This window comes from Capricornis sumatraensis, chromosome 19, assembly GCF_032405125.1.
Source record: "Capricornis sumatraensis isolate serow.1 chromosome 19, serow.2, whole genome shotgun sequence".
NCBI lineage: Eukaryota > Metazoa > Chordata > Mammalia > Artiodactyla > Bovidae > Capricornis > Capricornis sumatraensis.
Genome location: NC_091087.1, coordinates 37,453,495 through 37,473,724, shown reverse-complemented (window position 1 = coordinate 37,473,724; position 20,230 = coordinate 37,453,495). Strand labels below are relative to the sequence as shown.

The 20,230-nt window shown below is 41.0% G+C and overlaps 1 protein-coding gene across 2 annotated transcripts in view; it reads right to left on the bottom strand.

The window, feature by feature from the left end:
- Nucleotides 1–17,054, bottom strand: part of OTUD7A (OTU deubiquitinase 7A) — a 162,923-nt gene extending 145,869 nt beyond the window's left edge. For both annotated transcript variants that reach the window (XM_068991431.1, XM_068991432.1), the window contains exon 1: nt 16,904–17,054. In XM_068991431.1, coding sequence (XP_068847532.1) covers nt 16,904–17,054 — 151 coding nt within the window. The remainder of the gene's footprint in view (nt 1–16,903) is intronic.
- Between the last annotated feature and the right edge of the window lie 3,176 nt (nt 17,055–20,230).

Below are 20,230 nucleotides of genomic sequence, written 5' to 3'. Positions count from 1 at the left end.
TACTGAGGGAAGATCCTTCTAGAAATCACACTCAGTACTTTTCCTGTTTGATCTGATGGTACAGACACTGTTTGCGGCTCTGTGTTGGTGGTGGGCACTCTTTCCTCTAACCTTAGTTGGCTCTTTCCCCAGCTGCATGTAACTTCCTCACACACATGCTGAGTAGCAGAGGCAAACCCTTGGTTCATTGCTGTCTTCTTCTTGTTCATCTCCTCTCTGTATTCCGATCTCCTAATCACGATGGTGTGATCACTCATCTAGAGCCAGACATCCTGGAATCTGAAGTCAATTGGGCCTTAGAAAGCATCACTACAAACAAAGCTAGTGGAGGTGATGGCATTCCAGTTGAGCTATTTCAAATCCTGAAAGATGCTGCTGTGAAAGTGCTGCACTCAATATGCCAGCACATTTGGAAAACTCAGCAGTGGCCACAGGACTGGAAAAGGTCAGTTTTCATTCCAATCCCAAAGAAAGGCAATGCCAAAGAATGCTCAAACTACCACACAATTGCACTCATCTCACGTGCTAGTAAAGTAATGCTCAAAATTCTCCAAGCCAGGCTTCAGCAATACGTGAACCGTGAACTTCCAGATGCTCAAGCTGGTTTTAGAAAAGGCAGAGGAACCAGAGATCAAATTGCCAACATCCACTGGATCGTGGAAAAAGCAAGAGAGTTCCAGAAAAAACATCTATTTCTGCTTTATTGACTATGCGAAAGCCTTTGACTGTGTGGATCACAATAAACTGTGGAAAATTCTGAAAGAGATGGGAATACCAGACCACCTGACCTGCCTCCTGAGAAATCTGTATGCAGGCCAGGAAGCAACAGTTATAAGTGGACATGGAACAACAGACTGGTTCCAAATAGGAAAAGGAGTACATCAAGGCTGTATATTGTCACCCTGCTTATTTAACTTCTATGCGGAGTACATCATGAGAAATGCTGGACTGGAAGAAACACAAGCTGGAATCAAGATTGCCGGGAGAAATATCAATAACCTCAGATATGCAGATGACACCACCCTTATGGCATAAAGTGAAGAGGAACTAAAAAGCCTCTTGATAAAAGTAAAAGAGGAGAGTGAAAAACTTGGCTTAAAGCTCAACATTCAGAAAACGAAGATCATGGCATCCGGTCCCATCACTCCATGGGAAATAGATGGAGAAACAGTGGAAACAGTGTCAGACTGTATTTTGGGGGGCTCCAAAATCACTGCAGATGGTGATTTCAGCTATGAAATTGAAAGACGCTTACTACTTGGAAGAAAAGTTATGAGCAACCTGGATAGCATATTCAAAAGCAGAGACATTACTTTGCTGACTAAGGTCCGTCTAGTCAAGGCTATGGTTTTTCCAGTAGTCATGTATGGATGTGAGAGTTGGACTGTGAAGAAGGCTGAGTGCCGAAGAATTGATGCTTTTGAACTGTGGTGTTGGAGAAGACTCTTGAGAGTCCCTTGGACTGCAAGGAGGTCTAACCAGTCCATTCTAAAGGAGATCAGCCCTGGGATTTCTTTGGAAGGAATGATACTAAAGCTGAAACTCCAGTACTTTGGCCAGCTCATGCGAAGAGTTGACTCATTGGAGAAGACTCTGATGCTGGAGGGATTGGGGGTAGGAGGAGAAGGGGACGACAGAGGATGAGATGGCTGGATGGCATCACTGACTCAATGGACAAGACTCTGAGTGAACTCTGGGAGTTGGTGATGGACAGGGAGGCCTGGCATGCTGCGATTCATGGGATCGCAAAGAGTCGGACACGACTGAGCAACTGAACTGAACCGAACTCAATTCCCTGACTCCCAGCTCTGACTCCTCATGATAGGGAGTTGGCTGGCCTCCATCTTGGAGCCTTCTCTTCACACCACATCCTGGAAACTCTCAAGGTTGATAGATGAGCTATCACAGGCAGTAGTACCTTGTATGTTTCCCATCTTTCAGGGATCACTGACCTTCATGTCTACAGTTTAGGGCCTTCTTTCTTACACACTGCTCTCTCCCTTTTTCTCAAGCATGAGGGTAAACCCATTTCCTAAACCATCTTGGCTGGAAGCAGAAGTTTATCAATGCTGCTTTTAAATGATTGTTATGGAAAGCTGTATAAGCATCTAGAAATACACAGAAGATTATAATGAATCTATTTGCATCTATCACCCAGTTTTTTTAAAAAATTATTTTAATTGGAAGATAATTACTTTACAGTCTTGTGAGGGTTTTAGCCATACATCAACACGAATCAGCCATAGACATACCTGTATCCTCTTTCTCCCAAACTGCCCCCACCTCCCTCCCCTACCTGCCCCTCCAGTCATCACAGAGCACTGGGTTTGGGTTCCCTGCATCATACATCAAACTTCCACTGGCTATCTATTTTACATATGGTAATATATGTGTCAGTGCTTTTTTCTCAAATTATCCCACCCTTTCCTTCTACTGAGTCCAAAAGTCTGTTCTTTATGTCTGGGTCTCCTTTGTTGCCCTGCATGTAGGATTGTCAGTACCATCTTTCTAGATTCCACATATATGCATTAATATACAATATTTGTCTTTCTCTTTCTGACTTACTTCACTCTGTATAATAGGCTCCAGATTCATCCACCTCATTAGAACTGAGTCAAATGTGTTCCTTTTTATAGTGGAGTAATATTCCATTGTGTCTATGTACCACAACTTTTTCATCCATTCATTGGCCAATGGACATCTAAGTTATCTCCATGTCCAAGCTATTGTAAACAGTGCTGCAATGAAAACTGCATCACCCAGTTTTAATAAATAATCAACTGAGCTAATCTTGCTCCAGATCTAATCTTACCATTGCATTACTAACTACATCACATACTCCCTTAAGAAGTCCACCCACAAGCTGTGGGGGATGCCTCTTCAAAGCAATTCTATGTAGTCCGTGTTAATGAATACATGGGGCTGGAAGCCCTGGAGTAATGTGCCTATCAGGGGAGCAAGGTAGAACACAAAAAGGTGGGGTAGCCCAGGTGGAGATATCCTCCAGAAAGACTGTAATGGATACGGCTGGCTTTCCAGAGAGGAAGCATTTAATTTCAAGCAGCCAGTGATGGTACCTGGGGTTACAATCTTCCTTAAGGGAAAGGAAATGACAAATCTACTTAACTGATTAGCGTGCCAAAAGAGAACTCACTATAGACGGTCCTACTGGCTTGTTTATTTTCACATGTATTTAAATATACTCACCCATCTAAAGAGAAAATGTTTCTTCTCAAATGGGACCAGGCCAGAAGATGTGTCTTGCAAGTCTGATCCTGGACAGAATTCTTTGGTTATTTTATTTCAAATATGTCTAATCTAATGGCAGAGCTGCACCCTTCTGGGGACAGGACAGTAGTCGGAGGAAACTGTGGTTTCATTTCAGTATTTTTACACTCACAGGTAATCCTGGGTCTGGTCAGAGGCCATCAGGCCTTCTCTTTTAATTTCCACTCAGATTCACAGTCACCAGGCTGTTTTTTGCTCCCCCCTCAGGGATGTGGGACTTGCTCACATTAGCTCTCTAATCACACAAATTTGAAAAAAAATTAGAGCAGTTAATTTTCCTGGTAAATTAGGTGATGTGTATTTAAGATTGGGCTTCAGATATAACTTGATTGAAAAGATGTTCTGGGTACATATGTGTGGTGAGTCTAGGCTTTTATTTCTTTTATTTCTCACTGTAATTAAAAGAGTGACCATTCTGGAGTCTACTTCAGTTTCCTGGGTGTTTGCTAAGTTAGGGTGGTTCTTGGAGCCACAGTATCCTGGGCTGGCTACAGCAACTGGTGGGGCTCCAGGCAGAGGGCTTTTGGGTTCTTCCTCCACCTGCAGTCTTGTGGGTTTGCTGTGGGTAGATCCCATGACCAGCTGTTAGGCTAAGGAGAGACTTCTACTAAACACATGCTCCCCTGACTTGCTTTCATGTCCTCCTCCATTTCTTGGGTGTATATTTTTTGAGCATTACTGCATTTATCCAAGTAAGCAGCTGCTGTCCCCAAATAGCAGGAATATTTTCAAAGGCCAAATGTACAGGTTAATGAAATTATCTGTCAATATGACTGGCAAGTGATTGGGAGAAGCCTCTTCATAGTAGCTGGACCACCATCTGCAAATTTCCAAACAAAATATACTTCAAACCCAAGGGACTCAGGATTAGAAGAGGGTATATTTTCTCATGAACGACTCCAGAAACTTTGCTAATCAAATTACCAACTCAACTGGTAAACATACATGCATCTTAAAAATATGTGCACAGCTTCCCTATGTGTATATGTAATTTTGAGAATACGATTCAAATCACTTGTTACCATTTTCCTTAATTTTGCAAATTCCAGACTAGGGACATGTGAGATGTTAATTTCCAGTTAATGTTTGTTCTAAATGTAATCTGGCTTCTTTATTCAAGGATACTTTCCCCATGGACAGCAATGTAAGTGAGGGATGGGAACACTGAACGAACATCTTGGTAAAGCTGCAAGGCCTGAAACTCACAGCTATTGTGAGAATGTGAGTTGCTTTCTCTTTAAGCAGGAAATTGACACTTTAAAAACAACTCATGTGTTTGGCCTCCCACTCGAAAAATTTTTAAACCAACTTTTAATATATGTCAAGTGACCAGACAGTGTCTGGCACATGAATGTTAGCTATTAGTTCTATTTTTTGAACAGTTTTTGTGGTCTCTTTAAGTGGTATTTTATTTGAAATGCTAATTAGTTACATCATAAAATAGGTTTCTCAAACATTCCTCCAGTGACTAGTTTAAACTCTACTGAGTAGACACAGCATAAAAAATGCTACTACTCTCTACAAGGACACAGGAATAAATGGTGGATGATCCAGTTTTGCAGAAAAAAATCTGGTACCTAGTGTCACAGTGGATTCACATGTGGTTCTGCTATGTCCTGACTATGCAACTTCAAGGAACTTTCCTTACCTCAGTTTTCTTCCATATACAATGGGAAAGCTAAGACTTTGTTAACGTGTTGCATAGATTAATGAGACATCACAGTTAAAGCACCTAGTGTCTGACATAAAACAATGCACCAAAAAAAGTTAACCATTGCTGTCTATGCTACTGCCCCTGTTTTAAGAACTCTTTTTTTAAAAAATTATATATCTGTTTTAATTTAATCAGGAAAACTCCCTTTAGAATGATTCTATTATTTATTACCTTAAAAAAATTGAAACGTAACTTAAAATGTTGTGTTAATTTTAAGTGTATAGCAAAGTGATTCAGTTATACACACATACACACACATATATGTATTGTATATAATTTTCTTTTTCAGATTCTTTTCCAGAGAACTTCTAATTTAATGAGGAAAAAAAGTATGTAATCAATTGTGTCAAAGAAGACACAATCAAATATTTGTTATAATAGAAGTCTACAAAGTTCTGAGGAATGGCAAGGAATAGCCAATTCATCCCAACTTCCTAGAAACTTCTTTCCCAGGTATCCACTCTCTCATACCTCAAATCTTTGCTCAAATCTCATTTTTTTTAAAGTTGGGCCTTCTCTGACAACACTAACTTAAAATCGTACCCATACCTGCATCCCCTACCACTCCCTTTAATACAGGCTTCTCAGTAGCACTAATGTCTAAAATGCCATCTAACTCATTTATGCTGTTCATTGTCTGTTTCCATGTGCCTGAGGATTTCCATCTGGTTGTTGGTTCCTGGATCCGCAGCAGCCAGATGACACTATCAGGGGACCAGCACGTGCCTGGTGGGGGGGGAACACAGTGGGCACAACTTGGAGTGGTCCCTCCTATCATGGAGCCTGTGGTCTAACTTGGAAGAGGAGCAGAATCAAGAATGAGATGAGCATGTGGGGGGTAGTGCGCAGCATGAGACATCAGTTTAGACAGAAGCACAGATGTGGACGGTGTCTGGGGAGAAGGATGGTGAAGGGCTGTAGTGGGAGAAGAGGTAGAAGGGACGGAGCGGGACCGGATGCTGAAGGGACTTCAGTGCCCCGTGGAGAAGCTTATTGTGCAGGCCGAAGAGATATCAGAGGAATCTGGTGAACAAAGTCATCCTCCCTGACCTTTGTTTCAGAGGGATCACCTGACCAACAAACAAAGGGCAGACCTGAGGGCAGCTAGCAGCCAGGTAAGGACACACCCTTGGACCTGGAGGCTGACTGCAGTCAACTTCCTCTCCTTTGTCTCTGCCAGATTTCTATCAGCCTCTGCTGCTCTTTCCTTCTGTTGTGCTGTGATTCCCATCTGAATGCAGAGTCCCAAGAAGAGCAAGGAGAGGTAAGAAAGCCTTCCTGAGTGATCAATGCAAAGAGATAGAGGAAAACAATATGGGAAAGACTAGAGAGTCCTTCAAGAAAATTAGAGATACCAAGGGAACATTTCATGCGAAGATGGGCACAAAGAAAGACAGAAACAGTACGGACCTAACAGAAACAGAAGATATTAAGGAGAGGTGGAGTGGGGTGTCATTGCCTTCTCCGAAGAATACACAGAAGAACTACACAAAAAAGATATTCATGACCCAGATAACCATGATGGTGTGATCACTCACCTAGAGCCAGACATCCTGGAGTGTGAGGTCAAGTGGTCCTGAGGAAGCATCACTACAAACAAAGCTAGTGGAGGTGATAGAATCCCAGCTGAGCTTTTACAAATCTTAAAAGATGATGCTGTGAAAGTGCTGTGCTCAATATGCCAGCAAATCTGTAAAACTCAGCAGTGGCCACAGGACTGGAAAAGGTCAGTTTTCATCTCAATCTCAAAGAAAGGCAATGCCAAAGAATGTTCAAACTACTCCACAATTGCACTCGTCTCACATGCTAGCAAAGTAATGCTCAAAATTCTCCAAGCCAGGCTTCAACAATACATGAACCAAGAACTTCCACATGTTCAAGCTGGATTTAGAAAAGGCAGAGGAACCAGAGATCAAATTGCCAACATCTTCTGGGTCACAGAAAAAGCAAGAGAATTCCAGAAAAATATCTACTTCTGCTTCACTGACTACACTAAAACCTTTGACTATGTGGATCACAACAAATTGTGGAAAATTCTTAAAGAGATGGGAATACCAGACCACCTTACCTGCTTCCCGTAAAAAATCCAGAGAAATATGTATGCGAATCAAGAAGCAACAGTTTTAACTGGACATGGAACAACAGACTGGTTCCAAATTGGGAAAGGAGTATATCAAGGCTGTATATTGTCACCCTGCTTATTTAATTTATACACAGAATACATCATGTGAAATGCTGGGCTGGATGAAGCACAAGCTGAAATCAAAATTGCCAGGAGAAATATCAATAATCTCAGATATGTAGACGACACCACCCTTACGGCAGAAAGTGAAGAGGAACTGAAGAGCCTCTTAATAAAAGTGAGAGGAGCATGAAAAAACTGTCTTAAAACTCAACATTCGAAAAAATGAAGATAATGGCATCCAGTTCCATCACTTCATGGCAAATAGATGGGAAAAACATACAGACAGTGACAGACTATATTTTTGGGCTTCAAAATCACTACAGATGGTGACTGAAGCCATGTAAGTAAAAGATGCTTGCTCCTTGGAAGAAAAGCTATGACCAACCTAGATAGCATATTAAAAAGCAGAGACATTACTTTGCTGACAAAGTTCCATATAGTCATAGCTATGGTTTTCCCAGTAGTCATGTATGGATGTAAGAGATGGACCATAAAGAAAGCTGAGCATGGAAGAATTGATGCTTTAGAACTGTGACATTGGAGAAGACTTTTGAGTCCCTTGAACTGCACAGAGATCAAACCAATCCATCCTAAAGGAAATCAGCCTTGAATATTCATTGGAAGAATGAATGATGCTGAAGCTGAAGCTCCAATACTTTGGCCACCTGATGCAAAGAACTGACTCAATGGAAAAGATCCTGATGCCTAGAAAGATCAAAGGCAGGAGCAGAAGGGAACAACAGAGGATGAGATGGTGGGATGGCATCACTGACTTGATGGACATGAGTTTGAGCAAACTCAGGGAGTTGGAAATGGACCGGGAAGCCTGACGTGCTATAGTCTGTGGGGTTGCGAAGAGTTGGACGCGACTGAGTGAAATGAACTGAACTGCTACTGTTTCCCTCTGTTATTCTGTGATTCCCATTCTTGTATGTTTTTAACTTTTCTTTAAAAATCGTATTTTATTTTTAATTGGAGGATAATTACAATATCGTGATGATTTCTGTTATATAGCAACATGAATCAGCCACAAACATACACATCTCCTCTCCTCTTAAACCTCCCTCCTACCTCCCTCCCCATCCCACCCATCTAGGTTGTCACAGAACATCAGCTTTGGATTCCCTACATCATACAGCAAATATCCATAGCTATCTATTTTACATATGGTAATGTATATGTCTCGATGCTACTCTCTCGACTCTTCCTACCCTCTCCCGGCTTCCTACCCTCTCCCTCCCCCATGGTGACCAAAAGTCTGTTCTTTATGTCTGTGTCTTCTTTGTTTCCCTGCAAATAGGATCATCAGTACCATCTTTCTAGATTCCATCAGTTCAGTTCAGTTTAGTCGCTCAGTCGTGTCCAACTCTTTATGACCCCATGAATCGCAGCACACCAGGCCTCCCTGTCTAGCACCAACTCCCAGAGTTCACTCAGATTCATGCCCATCAAGTCAGTGATGCCATCCAGCCATCTCATCCTCGGTCGTCCCCTTCTCCTCCTGCCCCCAATTCCTCCCAGCATCAAAGTCTTCTCCAATGAGTCAACTCTTCGCATGAGGTGGCCAAAGTACTGGAGTTTCAGCTTTAGCATCATTCCTTCCAAAGAAATCCCAGGGCTGATCTCCTTTAGAATGGACTGGTTGGACCTCCTTGCAGTCCAAGGGACTCTCAAGAGTCTTCTCCAACACCACAGTTCAAAAGCATCAATTCTTCGGCACTCAGCCTTCTTCACAGTCCAACTCTCACATCCATATATGACTACTGGAAAAACCATAACCTTGACTAGACGGACCTTAGTCGGCAAAGTAATGTCTCTGCTTTTGAATATGCTATCTAGGCTGATCATAACTTTTCTTCCAAGTAGTTAAGCCTCTTTTAATTTCATGGCTGCAATCACCATCTGCAGTGATTTTAGAGCCCCAAAAATAAAATCTGACACTGTTTCCACTGTTTCCCCATCTATTTCCCATGAAGTGATGGGACCGGATGCCATGATCTTCGTTTTCTGAATGTTGAGCTTTAAGCCAACTTTTGCAATCTCCTCTTTCACTTTCATCAAAAGGCTTTTTAGTTCCTCTTCACTTTATGCCATAAGGGTGGTGTCATCTGCATATCTGAGGTTATTGATATTTCTCCCGGCAATCTTGATTCCAGCTTGTGCTTCTTCCAGCCCAGCATTTCGCATGATATACACTGCATAGAAGTTAAATAAGCAGGGTGACAATATACAGCCTTGACATATTCCTTTTCCTATTTGGAACCAGTCTGTTGTTTCATGTCCAGTTCTAACTGTTGCTTCCTGAGCTGCATACAAATTTCTCAAGAGGCAGGTCAGGTGGTCTGGTATTCCCATCTCTTTCAGAATTTTCCACAGTTTATTGTGATCCACACAGTCAAAGGCTTTGGCATAGTCAATAAAGCAGAAATAGATGTTTTTCTGGAACTCTCTTGCTTTTTCCACGATCCAGTGGATGTTGGCAATTTGATCTCTGGTTCTTCTGCCTTTTCTAAAACCAGCTTGAACATCTGGAAGTTCACGGTTCACGTATTGCTGAAGCCTGGCTTGGAGAATTTTGAGCATTACTTTAGTAGCGTGTGAGATGAGTGCAATTGTGCAGTAGTTTGAGCATTCTTTGGGATTGCCTTTCTTTGGGATTGGAATGAAAACTGACCTTTTCCAGTCCTGTGGCCACTGCTGAGTTTTCCAAATGTGCTGGCATATTGAGTGCAGCACTTTCACAGCAGCATCTTTCAGGATTTGAAATAGCTCAACTGGAATGCCATCACCTCCACTAGCTTTGTTTGTAGTGATGCTTTCTAAGGCCCAATTGACTTCAGATTCCAGGATGTCTGGCTCTAGATGAGTGATCGCACCATTGTGATTATATGCATTAATACACAATATTTTTCTTTTCTTTCTGACTTACTTCACTCTGTTTAACAGGCTCTTGGTTTACTCATCTCATTAGAACTGTGTACAAACATGTTCTCTTTTATATCTGAGTAATATTCCATGAACTTTTTATTTTGAAATTAATTAATTAAAAACACACAAATAGTTGGTTTTCTTTCACTTACTCTTTTTTAAAAATTGAAGTATAGTTGATTTACAATGTTGTTTGAGTTTCAGGTGTACAGCAAAGTGATTGAGCTATACATACACACATTATATGTATCTATATATACATTGATTTTCAAATTCTTTCCCCTTATAGGTTATTATAAAATACTGAGTATAGTTCCCTCTGCAACACAGTAGGTCCTTATTGGTTATCTATTTTATATTAATACATAGTAGTATGTATCTGTTAATGCAAAACTTCTAAATGATCCTTCTCTGACTTTCCCCTTTGGTAATCATAGGTTTGTTTTCTGTCTGTGGGTCTGTTTCTGTTTTCTAAATAAGTTAATTTGTAGCACTTTTAAAAATTCCACATAAAAGTGATATCATATGGTATTTGTCTTTCTCTGTCTGGCTTATTTCACTCAGTATGATAATCTTTAGGTCCATTTATGTTGTTGCAAATGACATTATTTCATTTTTCTTACATGAAAATTTGAGTAATAGTCTATTGTATACATATACCATGCCTTCTTTATTCATTCATCTGTTGATGGGCATTTAAGTCGTTTCCATGTGCTGTGTGTACTTAGTCACTCAGTCGTGTCCAACTCTTTGTGATCCCATGGACTGTAGCCCACCAGGTTCCTCTGTCCATGGGGATTCTCTAGGCAAGAATACTGGAGTGGGTTGACATGCCCTCCTCTAGGGGATCTTTCCAACCCACGGATTGAACCAGGTCTCTTGCATTGCAGGCAGATTCTTTACTGTCTGAGGCATCAGGGAAGCCCAGGAATACTGGAGTGGGTACCCTTTCCCTTCTCCAGAGGGTCTTCCCAACCCAGGAATCAAACCAGGGTCTCCTGCATTGCAGGTGGATTCTTTACCAGCTGAGCTATCAGGGAAGCCCAAGTTGCTTAAAGTCGCTTCCATAAAAACATACAAATAGTTTAAAAAGTACTACAGAGAGGGCCCATGTACCTTTTACCTAGCTTCTGCCATCACTGAAAATTTTTTACCCTTCGAAAGGTCTGAGACCTCACAATGAAAATAGTTTGTCTTTTGAAACATTGATTTTTGGAAAATTCTTGACCCAAATAACTGAGAACTTAAAGAACCCTCCATGTGCAAGGAGCCTTCCACTTGTGGAAACAGAAGACAGTTTGCAGGGTATAACATGAAAGGACACTCCATGTGTCTCTCCTACTGAAATCACCTTTTTGCCTGGACAGCATGCCTGGAGCAGCTAGTGAGGATCCAAAGAAGTAAATGTAAGCAGGCAGATTGAGGAAGAAAACCACAGAACTGGTGGCAAGTTTATCACTTTTTATTTCTAGTCTCCCTGAGGTGAACTCATGTAGCCCAGAACCCAGAAGTGGGCATTAGTTACAAGGGAAGACCTCTGCTCTGGCTCAAGAAGTAAGAAGGGGTATCCAATGTTCAGAAAGAGTGTAGAAATCTCTTATTTATCTTTTTTTTCTCCTTAACAATTTTTTTTTCTCATTTCTCTTGTGTCCTAGACCTCAAGCAATCCTGTGGAGGAATGAGAGATGGCAAGAAATCAGAATAGGAAGGCAGAGAATCCTCCTCTCCAATCAGAAGAGCTGTGAATCCCAGTGGGCGTGGTGAGCCCCACTGCTATTGCTCTCCCTCTGGCTTCTGCTCAGCTCTGAGATGGGTACAGTCAAATCAAATGTGCAAGAGTGTTGGGCAAACAGAGCTTCAGGGTGCCAGCTGTTGGGCTGGAGAGCTGAGTCCCAGGGACCCAGAACTATCAAGGCAATTAGGATATGGCAGGGGCTTAGGAAAGCAACCCCTTAAAAGTTGTTTATGAATTCTTGAGCTGCATGTGTATGGATCTGACCCTAAGTAGATTCCAGGGACCTGGAGCAGTAAAATATGGCGCAAACGATTGCCTAAGTCCCACATTTGCCAGTAGGTGTACACCAGACAGATCCAATAGCACTTCTCAAAGACTCAATATTGAAACCACAATCTACGGAAGTCTTGGGGAAGTGAGGACTTGTGATTTGAACCCGAAGGGATTAATTACCTCCTAAAACAAAATCTGCTGTAAGATTCACACAATATCTGTTACAAGATTCAAAAAACAACCTAAGTCTTAAAACATAATATTCAAAATGTCTAGGATACAATCCAAATTTGCTCACCATAACAAAAAACCAAGGAAATATCAACAGCAATGCTGGGATCCCACAGATATTGGAATTATTTGACCAAGACTTTAAAGCAGTTATTATATTTTCCAACAACTAAGACAGAAGAAACACTTTTGAAAAATACAGAAAGCCTCAGCAAAGAAACAGAGGCATAAAGAAGAATCAAGTGGAAATGTTAGAAATGAAAAAATTCAACAACTAAAATACAAAATCATTGGATGGGCTTGGTAACAGAATGGAGATGACAGAGGATTCAGTAATTTTATAAGTAGATCAACAGAAGTTAATAATCGACAGAGAAAATATCAAAAGAGAAAATGATTAGAACTGTAGGGATACGTAGGACAGTAACAAAAGTTTTAACGTTTATATCATCGAAGTCCCTTTAGGAGATGAAAAAAATGTACAGTAGAAAATCTTTGAAGAAATAATAGCTGAAAGGCTCATTTACTATTAGAAGGCAATCAATGCAATACATTATATTAGCAGTTTAAAGAAGAGAAACAACTCAATCATATCAATTGAGGTAGAAGATGCATTTGGAAAAAAAAAAACTGTTCATAATAAAACTCTCAGCAAACTAGGAACAGAAAGGTATTTTCTTCACCTGACAAAGAAAATCAACCAAACCCACTCTGCATAATGGTGAAAGATGGAAAGCTGTCCCCCTAAGATCAAGAACAAGGCAAGGATGTTCCCTTTCATCACTCTTATTCAACATTTTACTGGAGGTTTTAGCTAGTGCAATAAATAGGAATAAGTGAAGAATAAGTCAAGAAAAATAAATAAAAGGCATATATTGGAAACAACATAATTGCAGAAATAAAAATTTTTAAGGAACAGACATACACACACACTTGAACAAATAACTGAGTGTAGTATAACTGTAGGATGTAAGAACAGCATGCAAAAATCAATTATATTCTTACATACTGCAATGAATAATTAGACAATGAACTTAAACCATATATAGAAGTTCAATCCCTCCCCAAAGATGTATCTTACAAAATATGTATAGGATCTAATATGCTAAAAACTATAAACTGTTAATGAAATAACTCAAAGAAGCCCTAAATAAATGGAAAATATGGCTACAACGTCATCATGGATTCAAAGACATAACATAGTTGGCAATGATTTATAGATTTACCATAATTCCAATAAAAATTTCAGCAGGAAATTTTACAGATAGAGGTGACCTAATAGGGAAAGGCAAAAATACAGGCTACTTGAAACACTTTTGAAAAAGAAGAACAAAGCTGAAAGAATCATGGTGATTTTAAGATTTGCTACAAACCTAATCAAGACAGTATAGCATTGGCAAAAGAATGGACATACTGATCAATAAAACTGAATTGACATCAATAGTTTCCTATAGACACACTTAGTTTGTTTGTGACAACTATGTAAATTCAATTCAAAAGAGGAAGGATAATCTTCAAAAAATGGTTTGAACAACTGGTCATCTACATGCATAAAAATGAAGCTTGCTTTAAATCTCACGTGTTATACAAAAATCAGCCCCAAATGAGTCAGACATCACAACTTTTGAGTTCACACAGGAGAAAATCTTCATGACCTGGTTACGCAAAGGTTATTAGATGCATCACCCAAAGCGTAATCCATAAAAGGAAAAAATGATAAATTGGATTCCAGCAAAATTAAAAACTTCTGCTCTGCCAAGAGCACTGCTAAGAGAGTGAAAAGTCAAGTACAGACTGGGAGAAAATATTTACAAATCACATATCTGACGAAGGATTTATACTCAGAATATATAATGAACTTTCAAAACTCAACTGTAAAAAAACAGCAACCTAATTTTGCTGAGATATTGGGAAAAGGCTTGAACAGACATTTCACCAGGGAGAATACACCATTGGAAAATAACATGAAAACAATTGAGCATCATTAGTCACGGGAAATTGAAACTAAAATGATGAGGAAATGACATTCTAAACCTACAATGGCTAAATTTTTTTTAAAAAGCCAATTGTGGTGAGGATGTGGAGTAGCTAGAACTCCCACACGTTTCTGGTAGAAATACTAAATGGTACTGCACTCTGGAAAACAGTTTGGCAATTTCTTTTAGACCATTTGAAATAGCAATCCCTCTGCTGTGTTTACCCTAGAAAAATTAAAACTGTGTTCACAAAAGCCCTGTCCTCAGATGTATCGTAGTTCTAGTTATAACTGCATAAAACTGGAGACGACTGAATACCTCCCACAGTTGAGTGGCTAAACAGTCCATGGTCCATCTCTACAATAGGTATATCACTCAGCAGAACAAAGGAACAAACTATAGACAAGTACATCAGCTCAGATGAATCTCAAAGCAACTATGCTGAGTGAAAAGAAGCCCATTTGAAAAGGTTAGGTTCTTTGTAACTCCGTGTATATGATGTTCTCAAAAGAGACAAAACCAAAGTGATAAAAAATGGAATGGGGGTTGCCAGTGGCCAGGGCTGGGGAAGGCATGGCTGTAAGAGAGCAGGAGGAGTTCTTGGGGCTGATAAGACGGTTCTGTGCTCGGAGAGAGGTAGTAATGACACAATCTACACACATGTTCAAATTCTTAGAATGCTACACAAAAAGTTATTTTCTTGCATTTTCCCTTAAAAAATAAAATTAAAGAAAAAAAGCTGAACACTCTTGCTTCCAGTTGAAGACTAACCACATATCAATGGCAAGGTCAGCACTACCTGCAAAGAAGGCAACAGCAGACAAGACCTTCATCTGCTACTGTTTGAGCATCTCTAAAAGCTGGTCACGCCACCCACCAAGCATTTACATCGCAACTTCTAATGTTCACGATCACCCTAGAAGGTGGGTTAGGTTCAATGTATAGACAAAAACTAAGGCTTAAGGGAAATCAAATAATCTTCCCTACATCTTTTAGCCAGTAAATTGTCGAGTCTGGACTTATCCCAGTCCTTGTTGCCAACCTCACTGTAAACCTATTTCCCTACATGACTGCTCACTAAAACTAAGAAAAGCAGTGAAAAGCTATCAGGGAAACATTAGAATAGCACTTTGATTCACATACATCACATATATTCTCTAAACATATTTCATTCTAAACTCCAAGAATGTTTGAAATTCTGGGAGGTTCAGGGAAATTTAGAAATGACTCCCATTTTATCAGAATCCTCCAACAGCTCTGAGGATTCAGCGGAGTATAAGACCGTGGGACTTCTGTGCTAGTGTGGGAGACTGGTACTACCATAAGTAAGGTAATATAACATGGATAATATAACAGTAACAACATGACTCATGTTATGAAGAATATAAAGCAGGGCAAGAGAATAGACAAGGATTAGGGATGCTAGATTTGATATGGTAATCAGGGTAAGTTAAATAAACACACTATATACAAAATGTACTTAAGTTTCCATGGGTCTATCCTTCACGGAAGTACTGGCATTGTGTATTGTTTCTTCCTAGCCATGGGAACTCCTTTCACATGGAGCTCAGAGAAGGGAAGTAATCCTCCTATTTGAATAAAACTATCACAATAGGTATTCTTGACATAGGAACAATAAACACAAAGTAAAAGACCTTAAAAAAAAAAGAATCCTCCAATAGGGAGGTCTTAATTTTCAACAGGATAGAGTATTACCTCCAACCATGCAAATGTACAGTGAGTCAGATTTTTCCTTAAGGGAATGAAGGAATCATTGTGACTTACACTATTTGACCAAGTATTTGTTAATTTCACACGGAGGAATTTATATATTTGGAGCAAAGAGTAATTGTTTATAATGCCTCTTTCACACACATGACTCTCCTGAGAAGCTGAAATTGGTTCTTCCCACTTCTTTTTACTCCACCACAAAAAAAACAGAAGAAATTGTAAAAATATGCAAAATAAGTCAATTTTAGAGACTGAAACTAAACATTACTTTTATTTCATTATAGCTGAATACCTATCTCAAAACATTCTAAATATAGACTAAGCACATTTTTCATGTAGTGAATGATATCCACTCAAAAAGCTTGAGGATGAATTTGCCTTCTTGCTTGTGAATTATTTTCAACTATTTTGTTGGCTATTAGGTGTTTGTTTCAACAAAAACCTTGGCCTGAAATATTTTTGTCTCAGCTAAGACACAGATAAGAAGCTCAGGTCTTCAATAAAAGTGTTTCTCTGAAATGGTTTCTAATTTCTGTTTTACTGAATATATTTTCTTTAAAAAACAGCCATTGATAGATTTTGACTCAATATCCAGGAGCTTTAATGCAAAGCAAAACCAAGTGAATGCCTTCTGTTCTTTTACTATAGAGAGTTGGGTGATCTATTCAATTCCCAAAAGAAAGTTAAGAGTAACAAAAGGAATTCCATCATCCATACCCTCTTTGACTTTTTAAGGAGTCCAAGTACCACCTTTGTCAGGTAAGAGAAAACTTATCTTTTGTCACTGCGTTGGGGGCAGTTATGGCCAAGAGGGTGATTTGGGGGACCTGGAAGAGACCTACCTTCCAGCAGGTCTCTGGCCAGACCAGGTTCTGCCCCCGTAGACCGAACAAAGTCTGACAGGACTGCATCCATATCAAGAGTCATAGGATCGTGTAGGAGGGCCGCCCAACACTCAGCCGAGGTGGGGTTTGGAAGCAGGCTAGAAACCATCCATCTGCAGGAGAGAACAGAGAGGCAACGTGATGGAAAGAAGAAACCAGTTCCGCTTGGTGTGACACATATCTGAGCCAGGGTGGGACAATGCCTGATTATTTGTGTGCAACAGTAAATAATAAAAGTCAGACTCACATGTCATTCCCTTTGTAGGTGCCACAGGAGAGAGACGGCATTCCCAGTTCAGTCTTCCTACCCTGAGCGCATGTTTAGTTGCTCAGTCATGTCCAATTCTTTGAGACCCCACGGACTGTGGCCCACCAGGCTCCTCTGTCCATGGGATTTTCCAGGCAAGAATACTAGATTGGGTTGCCATTTCCTACTCCAGGGGAATCTTCTCAACTCAGGGGTCAAACCCACATCTCCTGCACTGGCAGGCAGATGCTTTACCTCTGAGCCATTGGGGAAGCCCACTTCCCATCTTAGATTATGTCAATTCCAGTGATAACCAACTGAAAAGAAGATAGACTTGGTTGTTCTAAAATAATCAAACACTTAATGAATCTTAGAGAGATTAACTGAGAGCTGCTAATACTTCCACTTGGACTGCAAGGAGATCCAACCAGTCCATTCTGAAGGAGATCAGCCCTGGGATTTCTTTGGAAGGAATGATGCTAAAGCTGAAACTCCAGTACTTTGGCCACCTCATGTGAAGAGCTGACTCATTGGAAAAGACTCTGATGCTGGGAGGGATTGGGGGCAGGAGGAGAAGGGGACGACCGAGGATGAGATGGCTGGATGGCATCACTGACTCGATGGACATGAGTCTGAGTGAACTCTGGGAGTTGGTGATGGACAGGGAGGCCTGGCATGCTGCGATTCATGGGGTCGCAAAGAGTCGGACACGACTGAGCGACTGAACTGAACTGAACACTTCCACAAACGTAATTGTGTTGCTGCTATATTCTACCTACATCTTAAACAGTGACCCATCCCCATGCCCACTTCAGTCCTTACTTGGCTCTTAGGAAATATTCCACATCAACCCAGAGTTGGCAGAAATACTATGCTTGCTGAAGAGGATAAATCATTTGCCATTTTTCCAAGAGTTGTCGTATTCACAAGAACAATCAATAAAATTCATAAAGATCTCAGATTTCCTAGCAGAATAATCCATTAGAGGAATAAAATGTCACCCTGTAGCTTGATCACAGGCTAACTGCACCAGGCAGCTGCTCGGGAGAAACAGACAGTACATGGCATGTGAGGGTGACTCCCACCAGTAAACTGGTAACATGGTCATGCCTGATAAAGCACAAATGCACCCTCTGTCTCCATCAAGAAGGGGTCGGCAAGTTACAGTCCACTACTTTGTGAATAACGTTTTATTGGAACCAGCCCTGCCCACTCCCTGTCATACTATCCGTGGTCATTTTTGCATGTGGCTGAGTCAAGCAGTTAAAACAGAAACTGTTAAGATCCACGGAACCAAACACATTTACTATCTGGACCTTCACAGAAAGTTTGCTAGGTATAAATGATGGAAAATATTATCCTGGTGAGCATCTAATTAATTTTGAAGTCATGGGGGTGAGTTTAAATCCCATGCCACTGATGAGAATCCCGGTTCTTTTTCACTTGGATGGGCTCTGCTCGAGCGCTAGGTCTGTGCCGACTGCTGCTGCTTTAGAGCCAGAACTGCTGGCCTAATCCCCACCCCAGCTCGGCCCCTGTGGCAAGAGGTGACATGCTGTGTTACCTCTCTGAGTCCACCTGAGCATCTGTAAGACTTGGGGAAGTAAGCTCATCGAAGGTGCCAGGCCATGAGGATGGAGGAATAAGACAGTGGTGTCTGTGACATCAGACACTCAGTGTCCCTACACCAGCTTGCACATGGCTCTGAATGGGGTGTGATTTTTGGGTTGGTGTGGCTTGACAGTAAGAAAATGATTTGACCTAATGTCTATGGTTCCAATTAGGAGATTGCTGTCTTCCTTCTCTCCATGTACCGGGGCCTTGGCCAGGAGAGCCACTTCTTTGGTCACTTCCACCTGGAGGACAAAGCAGAAGATAAGGGTGTGTTACTCTCCTGACAGACAGAGGCTGAGGCTTTGCTTCGTGTCATAGGAGGCGCACCTGGAGCTCGGTGACTGTCTGAATCAGGCCTGTTTTCTCCTTGGGCACCTGCCTATCAGGTGGCCATCACCTCCCAAACATGGGGGCTTCTGCAAGGGGAGTAGTATCTCAAATTTCCTCTTTGTAACCAGTACTTATATTTCAGAGAGTATCCTTTTCCCATCACAGACCTGTTTTCAACCTTAATAGTAAGCACCTCATCAATACATTGAATCTTGCATATTTTTAATTATTATAACATATATAACATGAAATCACCATTTTAACTATTTAAGAGTGCATTTCAGTGACATTAAATATGTTCTACATTATTATGCACCCATTATCACCACCATCATCTCTGGAACTTTTTCATGTTGTCCAATGGAAACTCTGCCCCATTAAACATGAACTCCCTCCCCCAGCCCCTGGAAACCATCGCTCTACTTTGTTCCTAAATTTGACAGTACCAGGATCCTCTTAACAAATCACATAATATTTGTCCCCTGTTGACTGGTCTATTTTGCTCAGCATGGGGTCTTCCAAGGTGCATGTGTGCTATAGCAAGTGTTGGGATTTCTTTCCATTTTAAGGCTCATCTTAGTTTGGGATGCTGTCAGAAAATGCCATAGATTGGATGGCTCAAACAAGGGACATGGATTTCTCATAGTTCTGGGGGCTGGCAAGTCTGAGATCAAGGTGCTAGTATCTTGTGAGATTTGGCATCTGGTGAGAGCCCATATTCTGGCTGCAGATGCCACCTTCTCCCTGGGTCCTCATGTGGCAAGGATACAAATAGCAGCATGGGGGCTCCATCCTCACAATCTCATCTAAACCCAATTACCTCCTGCTGGTTCAACCGCCTAATACCATCACATTGGGGGGATAGGGTTTCAGCACATGAATTTTGGGAGGATATACCATGTGGCCACAAAAAGGCTGAATAACATTCCACTGTATGGACAGACCACACCTTGTGTAGCCATTCATCCGTAGCTGCACACTTGGTTGTTTCCACCTTTGGGCCACTGCGTATAACTCAGCTTGCACCATTTCTACACTTACACCAAGCGCCTGTGCTGAGACCAGTGCTGTGATGAAGACTCATGCCACACCTC